Here is a 10,000-nt window from a genome sequence, read left to right as displayed (position 1 = left end):
CAAAATCACCCCTCCTCCCTCTTGTGGAAGCAGAAAAGCTGTTAGGATATAGTCCATTGTGCCTCACTAACTCAGTTTTGACTCCCTCTTAATCTTTCTAACTTTGCTGTTGCTTCGTAATGTGGGAAATAAGCAGGATTTAAAGCAGCAAAACAGTAATTTTAGTTTGGCTTTGCATTCTTGGAAATCCTCTCTGCATTATATAATCAAATGCTTGTCTGGGTGAAATAACAGCACTTCTGTAAAGAATGTAAGCTATTTTGAAGTCCTCAGCATATGTAATAGGGTAAAGTAGATTTTACATGATGAGCATATAAAGAAATTTAGTTTGAAAGTAAATACTGAACACCAAAAGCCTGGGGTTTTAGCTAAACCCTTTCATTTGGAATGATAGCAGTTTGTTTTTTTAACTGCACATCTTACTGCCAAGTATAAACAGCTGCATCATATGAAATACATATGGAACCAGTGAACTTGGCAACTGAGAAATAATACCACTACCCAAAGAGGCTTCAGCAAATGCTGTTCAGTGACATGCTTCCATCTTTATCCACAAGTCATTGATACTCACCTCATGGCGAAACACAAAGCCCGAAATACCAGCCACCAGCTCAGCCAGGAAAACCAGGGACAAGAACATGGCATACTGAAAGCCAAGAAAAAAAGCAGGACAGTTAGCAGGCATGGAAGAGACTACTGGCACTACAGAGGCCTTTCCCTCAATCAGGATTTTGTTTTTGTTTTTAAAAAGACATTTCTGACTAAACCTTTGCAAAACAGACACACAGAGTTTTAAAGAAACAGGGCAACCCTAAAAAAGCACAGTGAACACAAAACTACAAGACAATCACAGTAACACTCTTTGCGAATGCCAAGAAATACAGAGTTTAATAAAATACATAGAATGTTATTACATGTACCAAAGTTGCAAAAGATGAATGGCAAATGGCGAATTATTAAGCGCTTCCCCCTTTCTCCAACCCAAAAGTGACATAGTGCAAGTGGGGGGCAGGGTGAGGAGGAGTCTTCAACAAGTGCTGAGAAAACACTTTGCTGCAAGTAGACCTGACATGTTTCAGGGATGGAATCATTCAGCAGCGCTTATTAAAACAATGCTGAAAAAATAATTCAGAAAGGGCAACCTTTAAATATGTGCCATATCCTAACACTACACATTAAATTAAAGGTAACGGTAAAGGTTTCCCTTGCTCAAAAGCCAGTTGAATCCGACTCTAGGGGGTGGTGTTCATCACCGTTTCCAAGCTGAGGAGACAGTGCTGTCCGAAGACTTTTCCGTGGTCATGTGGCCGGCATGACTAAATGCCGAGACGCATGGAATGCTGTTACCTTCCCACCGAAGCAGTACCTATTTATCTACTTGCAATTTCTTGCTTTCGAACTGCTAGGTTGGCAGGAGCTGGGGCCAGAGACAGGAGCTCACTCCATCATGCGGCACTAGGGTCTCGAACTGCTGGGCAGTTTGGTGTAGTGGTTAAGAGCGCAGACTCTAATCTGGGAGAACTGGGTTTGATTCCCCACTCCTCCACTTGCACCTGGCTGGATGACCTTGGGCAAGCCATAGTTCTGGTAAGAGCTGTTCTTGAAAAAGAGCAGTTTCTGTCAGAGCTCTCTCAGCCCCACCTACCTCACAGGGTGTCTGTTGTGGGGAGGGGAAGGGAAAGGAGTTTGTAAGCTGCTCTGAAACACATTTGGATAGTGAAGGGCAGGGTATAAATCCAATCTCTTCTTCTTCTTCTTCCTCTTCTTCTACACATTAAATTACTATTGCTCATACACTTGGTTTACGGATGTTCCTGAAAAAGTGCTTCAAGCTTGAAAAACATAGGGTTTATCTCAGTAAACTGTTCCTAGCATACGTTGAGAGTTTGTTCTTGCCTGATTTCTCCCCCTGCCCCATATCTTCATACTAGAAAAAGCATATATGCATGTGAATGCCTCAAATACAGAAGTTCTACAAAACTAATCCTGGCACTTGTAATCATTTATGCTTTGCAGTCCATACGTTTTTGCTAATTAAAAAAAAATGACTCTCAATGTGAGAAAAAAGGGATGCGTTAACTGGTTCTTGGAAATCACAGATCTGCTTTAGCCTAATAAGGTGTCCTATGACAAAACACTGCAGTTCAGATGTGATGAACGTGGTTTGTTAGCCATGATTTGTCAAGGTAGGCCAACCTGACACTCAAAATCTTGCTTTAAGAAATTAACACAACATCCTTAAAACGTCCACTCACTTTTTATAATTCTGAACTGCTCTGGGTTTCTGACGTTCCTAGTCAATCTCCCCCAAGAGAGATGTTAGTAGAAATTCATCATTCTCCTCAAATCAACCAGTCACTAGGTAGATGTTAAATCAAGGCTCATCTGGGGCAATAATCTAAATTTTTCCCTTTTATCTTTATTTGCTTGGGAAATGGGGAATGTTATCAGCATATACGTATGTTGCTGATTGGTTCTTCATAAGCCCTACCTCTGAGATAATGACTAGTCCACATCCTTGGGGCTTCATTCCCTAACTGGAATTTAGAACTGTGGCTGGGATTGATAGGCAAATCATATGCCTTAAAACAGCAGTTAGTCCTAGCAAACATGGTGGTGGTGAAACTTTATAAAAAGGGGGAGGATAATAATAGTACTCTTATAGCATTACTGTGAACATGAATGAAAGGGGAATTATTGTCACTTGCTCTGGGCCCTTCTCATATCATGGGCTCTGGGCTCAGATAGCTGATATGTCTACTCTACATGAATTCAAAGTGTTGATCAACTGCATACGCATACTTATTGCCTGCCTACATCTTTATTGCAGAAGAAAGACCCTACGAACAGCATATTTAACTTAGGTGCTATCAGAATCATCACTTAGGCAGGACACTGTGTTCAATGGAAGTGTGCAAAAAAGCAAAATCCAGCAAACTAAACCCGAATCTTAAACATACCATGTGGCAACAAATTCCATTTAAGTGGGACTCGCTTCTGCATGATTCCTACAATCATGAGAGTCACACGGAAGCAATGTGTGCAAACTTGCAGTTTTTGCAGAGCTTTTCCTAGCAGTAGCTGTCAGCTGGCTTCACAGGCAGTTTGTTTGATTCTCTTCATTCAAGCAAGCTAGCTGAAAGCTGCTGCCAGGATAAACTCTGCAAAACACCACCACTGATCTCTTCTGTGCGGATCTCAGGACTGTAGCCAAAATGTTTATGTATGATCAATCCTGTTAACCTAAAGACACAAATTTGCATGTGCTGGTATTTTTCCCTTTGTGATATGTCTCTTACTGTGACTTTCACACATGATGGTACCAGTGATATTTTGCTCTTCCTATCTGCAATTTAAAGTCTATGCAAATATGTACATTTGGTTTTTAAAAAGTTCTACTTTTTGCCTTTCTTTCACATGCATACAAAAAAACAACATGAGAAAGCTCAAAGGTGCTTTTAACATTATCCATAAAAATGCCCAGATATTGTTTGACTCCTTGTCTTCAGCTTCCACTCACTGTATACTTAAAATTGACTTCAGAGACTTAAAGACTGAAGTGCTATTTGTCTACAGTAGCTAAGAGCACTGTCTTGTCCTGGATGGCCCAGGCTAGCCTGATCTCATCAGCTCTTGCAAGCGAAGCAAAGTCAGCCCTAGTTAGTACTTGGATGGGAGGCCACCAAGGAGTTCCAGGGCCTCTATGCAGAGGAAGGCAACAGCAAACCACCCTGTTAGTCTCTTGTTGTAAAAACCCTAGGGTAGGGGTCCTCAACACTGCCTGTGGGCCCACCCAGGTACCCACCAAGTGTTTTTAGCAAGTGGGTTGGGACCATGTGGGGCTTTGCTCAGCATGGCTTCTGATTGCCTATGGGAGATTTGGTTGGCTGTGCAGATTTTTAAAAATGTTGTTTTGGCAGCAGCTACCACCACAGCACAAGGATCTTTACTGTGCGACTATGTGGAAGCCATTTTGTAACTGGCCATACTTCCTGCAGTAGCCATTTTGTGGATGCACCCACCACACTGTGTCAGAATTCAAAAGGCACCCCACCCGCTCAAAAGGGCTGGGGGACTTCTGCCCTACAGGGTAATCATAAATCAGCTGAGACTTGACAGCACTTGACACATACACAGCTGACAGCACTGAAGCTTGCATAATTCTTCTCTAATTCTATCCTGTTTCTACAAAAGTAGATTTTAACCTATTTCTGGAAAATAAATTAAAGAACACCAGAGAGACACATCTAGCTTGCCCCTGAAAGGAATATGAAGTAGCTTGCGCATGTAGATCACCCCTAAATCATAGGATTATTTTATTAATCACTCCCAGAACCTCAAAACAGGGTGGGGGCACTTCCCAACTGGACTTGTGCTTAATTAATAATTATAAAGTAATAACCGTTTCTCACTCTGTATGTTAGGGCTGCGAAGTGGGAGCGGGGGGCGGCTAAACCCCCGCTTCGGAGGCCCGATTTCCGCCGCCACGGAATCGGGTTCCGGGGGGAACTCCACCCCCCGAAGCGCAGCGTGGCTGCGTCACCAGAGGTGACGCAACCACACCAATCATGTTGGGGGCGTGGCCCCGATCGTTGGAGAGAAAACTCTATGGGTTTCCCTCCGACGATCGGGGCCACGCCTTCAACGTGATCGATGTTGCACGCCACTTCTGGTGACGTGCTGGCGGCGCATGCGCACGTCGAAGAACGGCTCCCCCGCCGGTAAAAACATTTCACTTGGCAACCCTACTGTATGTGTATACATCTGTGTCTGAAACCAAGTTAGCATCTACTTCAACAAAGAAAAGAAAAAAACAGTTACACCAATTTCAGTACTCTAACCCATCAGTTATTTTGACATACTCACCAGTTTCAGCATCCATGGGCTCCCACGACAAGTGGCAAAGCATCCAAACAAGCCAAAGACAATAATTGTGGTACCCGTCCCAATGAGAACATAGGGGGCATTAGTAGAGTTTTCAGCAATGAGAGAAATATACGTGCCTAAAGTTAGCTTCCCCCAGGTACCAACAGCAAGAAGGATAACTCCAGTTATCTGAAAAATAAGAAGCGGAGAAGGCTTGGTCAGAGCTTATGGGAATCAATACAAGGTGAGAGTGAACACAGAGACTTTTTTAGCATAACAGAATTACTGCTGTAGTATAAAATCAAAGGCGGCTATTAACTACACAGGAGCTGATAGCACAAACATTCCTTCCATTGGGGAACATTAGGCAAGCCATACCAAACATCAAAATCCCATGGCAAATTACCACCTGCATATAGCCAAACATTCAGTATACTTTTGCAGCTTTATAAATGGAACACGCAAAACTGCCTTCTACTGAGTCAGACCACTTGTCTCTTGAAGTCACTGTTGTCTACTGCAGGGCTTGACAAATCCCAGGTGCCAGAAATTTAACTGTGGCGCCTCTAGTTTTCAGCAATGATTTTACACTAGAGTCTCTCAACAGTCCCCAGAAGTACAAAACTTAAGCCCCTGCCACACAGCAGGGAAAACACGAGGCGAAGCACGGCTTTTAAAAGCCACGCCAAAAAAGAAACGCCGCGGTGGGATCCCACGGATCCCGTTAGCCACACGCCGTTGCTCCCCGGCACGATCAGATGCCGGGGAGGAAGAGGCGAGTGGGAGGGGAGGCTGCAGAACTGCGCATGCTTGAGCATGCGCAGTTCAGCCGGGATGTGCCGGCACAAGGACGCGCCGGCTGATCCCATGGCCGGCTTGAGGCGCTTCAATTGGAAGAACCACCCAGGTTAGGTGGTTCTTTTTGGTGCGGGTTTTCGGCTGGGAGAGACGGATCGGAGACGGGCAGGCAACGATTCCCAGATGTTGCCGTGGGATCGTGCCCGTTTGATCCGCCCCCGTTCTGTCTCGCTCCCGGACCAAAACCCCTCGTATGAACAGGGCCTTATTTAACATTTCACATCAGAATGATCTGTTCTAGGACGTAAAAATGAATGAGTGTGACGTTCTTATCACTTCTTGTTTATATGTTAACTTTACACCATTTAGTGGGGGTAGATAATTAATTTCTTAACCAGTTACTTTCTATACTGGCTCCAATATTTGTTAAATGGAGCTTTTTAACTTGTTAGGTTTATCTATTTATGCATTTAAACATTTCTTTGCAACCTTTTCACCCAATTCGGGGTCCCCTAGGTGGTTAGAAGTTAGTTTTTGTTGTGATGAAAACACCAGGGTTACCCCATATTTATTTAAATAGTACAGCACTATGTATAACCTTTAATAAAATTAGAGAAACTGTGACAAGCTCAAGATCAGTTTTGTGGTAGCAATAACTAGAGATGTGAAGGCCCATAACCCAGAAAATTAGGCTGCTTTCTCATTGAGACCATTCCCTGGGTTGCTCTTATCGCTGCTGCAAATGCCTCTGCATTTTCAATGACAATGAAATATCCACATGATACATCACACTTTCCTTACCTTAGCCACCTATGGCCATAATTTTTTCCACCCCCCACTAGAGGGCTTTTAAAAACATCACTAACTGACAGGTTGTTATAGCAGAGTAACATTATAATGGTGTTTTGCAACAACATACCAATGCTCAGCTTTCATTTTTTTTTAAAAAATGAAGCCTCTAGCCCTTTCACTGCAGAGTCATAAGGGGAAAGGTATGCTCTGTACATTCCTCCTTGTAACTCTGTAACAAAAAGGGATTGAAACTTTCTTCTTTAAAAATGGAACTGGTACAATATTGTAATACATCACTATTACCTTCCCTTCCACATGGCACCCAATGACACTTTGACTGTAGTCTTTCCAAAAAGATCATACAAAACACATTTGGGAAATATTGCAGTAAAGAGAGGGAAACACAGAAGCAGGACAAATACAGGATGACATCATGTGGATGCTCTCAAGAGAATGCTGAGGTAAGGAAGCCAAGGCAGAACAAAACATCGATGTGGAAGTGGCCTAAGTGTGCTCTGAGTTTGTCCAACTGGGACACTTCATGGTACAGCAGTCTCTGAAGAAGAAGGGAAGATTGTAACCAGCATCTATCCAAACAAATCTATAGGATTCCCTTCTGTTCTAGGTTCATTAGGCTGTAAGTGCATGTCTCGCTAAACTCCACTGTTTTCTCACGAGAAACCGAAATGTTAAACAGTATTGCCATTTTCATACTAAGATACTTAACTACATATTGCATGCAAATATGTCTAACAGAAGTAGGACAGCCTCTTTTTTAAAAAAGGGGAAAGTAACCTTGCAATGAAGTGAACTAGAAAAGTGGCATAGGAAGGTGCTTTCAGCTTCCCCTGCTTACCAATTCTCCACTCAAAATCACCCCCTACATAATGTCTCCCTTTGCAGGTTTACTTGCCAAGAGGGGAATTTAAGGAGGAAAAGTGGCAGGTGGGAAAAGTGTGGAGTCCCTCCCCTTCTACATTTCGCCACTGAAAGCTGCCCCCTCTGGAATTTGCTTTTCCTTAAAAATATAAAAAAGGCAACCCTCAGCATTTCTTTGTATGTATTTGCATGAGACATGTAACTGGGGCTATAAGAAGTACTTTGGAAATTGTCTCATAAGTTTATGTGATATATACAGATACTGTGAATGCAGAAGATAATTCCAAAAACTTAAAACACTTCAAACGTTCCATCCAATGCAGGCTTTAAATTGTAATTGGAGCAGAAATAAAACAAAGTTGGTTTATGTCTCAAATGTGAAAAATGGTCTCAATCGCTTAACATACAAGTCAAGTAGCTCAGTCTCAGAATGGTTTCCTTGGAAGTTTGGGAAGGAAGTATTCATGCTCTTCTAATTCAGGAAGATTTGTCTCTGTCCTACACATTTTAAAGAAATAACCAGATTACATGCTATTGTTCATGCTGACCATTACATCATGACAGTGAAATACTGAATGGCTTGTGTTAGTCCTGGCGTAATGACTGATGCCGAAAGCTTGAGAGACATGCATGTTCTTTGCTGACATCTAGTGGACACAGTCAGCAAATGGCATAACTTTGGGAATAAATAAATGGCAGCAAGAGAGACACTATACTATGCATTCAGTGAGTACTGTTAGAACACTAGACACCCGCTTCCCATAGTCTTTCTGTTCAACAGATATTCAACTGGTGCCCATTTTTTAAAGCTTAAGCTGACTGTGGCTAATGGGGACTCAAAGTGTCTAACATCATTTTAATATCTTCCATTTTATTCTCATAACAACCATGTAAGGCAGGTTATGCTAAGAATGTGTGACTGGCCCAAAGTTATTCAATGAACACCATGGCAGAGTGGGAATTCAAACCTGGGACTCTCAGACCCTAGTCTGATACTCTAACTACTCATGGCTCCAGTCTCTGGATTTAAGTATCCACAGATCTGGTTATGTTCAGAATGAGATCTATTGATATTGGACTACATCACAAACCTGTTAAAATCTAGAACTTGGAGATGTGGATTTCACCCTGTGAAAGCCAACAAATAATCAGGGCAATCCAACTTTATGACTTTGCAGCCATATATTAAAGGAAAATATTTAAATGCTGAATTTCTGTGTTTACATTCACATTTACATTATGTCTCTTCTTTCTTGCTGCTCTGTATTGGGCATGAGGTGATAATATGGATGCTGAATGTTCAATCGTCTTTAGAACTCTTTACACTTTGAAAGGATATTACCATTTCTCTGAAGCACATTGCCTAGCTGAGAATTTAGCCAAGGCTGTCTTTCTGTACTAGCTTTAGACTTCATAGACCAAACTGTTCAAATTTTTACTAACTAAACTCCTAAGTGACCTACAACCAAGCCCTGTTCACACCTACACTCGCGTGTAGGCTGAACACATGGAGAAGGGAGAGGAACATATTGTTGAATACATGTAGGCTCTGTTTAGACCTACTGCTGAACATAAGAGGCACTACTATGACAGTAGGTGCACATTTGCCTCCTACCTATGCCATCTGTTCAGCCAACATAGAAAAGAAGGCCTGAACAGGGCTCCGAGTGTAGCTATTAGAACAGGGCAAAGTAAACCCAGATTCAAATCTTTATCCGTTCCTGTGTTCTGACCCTGGCTTATATCACAAGATTGTTGTGAGGCAGATAATTCAACACACACTCCCTGATACCCTATGATACCCACCTGATCTTTGCAAAATCACAATGCCACGATACTCACGATTCCATTATAAATACACTAGCAGTAAAGCCCGTTGTGAAAGCAATACAACGAGATCTAGAAAGAGGCTCTGGGGGAGTGCTCTGGCTTTGGGCAAAGAGTGTCAATTTGCTGTGGTGACCTCAGCAGGGTATAATGACAGAGTCCACTGTTTTCTCCAGAGGAACTGATCTCTGCTACCTGAAGAGCAGTTGTAATTGTGAGTGATCTGTAGCCCTCACCTGGAGATTGGCAGTAATTGTTACCCAGGACAAAGTGGCTGGTTTGGAGGGTGTAGTCTATGGCATTCTACCTGTCTGAGGTCCCACCCCTCTGCAAACCCCACCCTCTCCAGGCTCCACCCCTCAAATCCCCAGGAATTTGTCAGCATGTAGTTGGCAACCCCATCTCCTTCCCAGCTAACCATCAACCTACCATTATCTGCCCCTTTGACTTCAGCTGACTTCTGCCCTCCCTTCTGCAGAGCAGTTGTAATTCTGAGTGCTCTCCAGCCCTCACCTGGAGATTGGCAACAATGGTTCCCTATGTGGGACTGACTGGTTTGGAGGGTGGAGTCTATGGCAGTGTATCTGTCTGAGGTCAGACCCCTCCTCAAACCTCACCCTCTTCAGGCTCCATCCCTCAAATCTCCAGGAATTTCCCATCTGGAGTTGGCAACCCTATCAGGACTGGCCCCAATGTGTTTTCTCCCAAAGGCCAAAGTAGGTGACAGGACCAAGCTTAGTTGCCTACCAACAGGCACTGAGGGGAATGTAGGGTTGCCAGCTCTAAGGAGGGAAATACCTGGAGGTTTGGGGGGTGGATTCTGTAGAGGGCAACATTG

At 43.1% G+C, this 10,000-nt stretch overlaps 1 protein-coding gene across 2 annotated transcripts in view; it reads right to left on the bottom strand.

Moving 5' to 3' along the window:
- TSPAN7 (tetraspanin 7) overlaps nt 1-10,000 on the bottom strand; it is a 143,725-nt gene that overhangs the window by 34,749 nt on the left and 98,976 nt on the right. For both annotated transcript variants that reach the window (XM_015418102.1, XM_015418103.1), the window contains exons 2-3: nt 4,867-5,055; nt 572-646 (exon numbers count right to left, since the gene is read on the bottom strand). In XM_015418102.1, coding sequence (XP_015273588.1) covers nt 572-646; nt 4,867-5,055 — 264 coding nt within the window. The remainder of the gene's footprint in view (nt 1-571; nt 647-4,866; nt 5,056-10,000) is intronic.

Source organism: Gekko japonicus, unplaced genomic scaffold (assembly GCF_001447785.1).
Source record: "Gekko japonicus isolate JY-2015 unplaced genomic scaffold, Gekko_japonicus_V1.1 scaffold1437, whole genome shotgun sequence".
NCBI lineage: Eukaryota > Metazoa > Chordata > Lepidosauria > Squamata > Gekkonidae > Gekko > Gekko japonicus.
The sequence above is the reverse complement of the archived record's forward strand: the minus strand, read 5'-3'. Positions and strand labels throughout refer to the sequence as shown.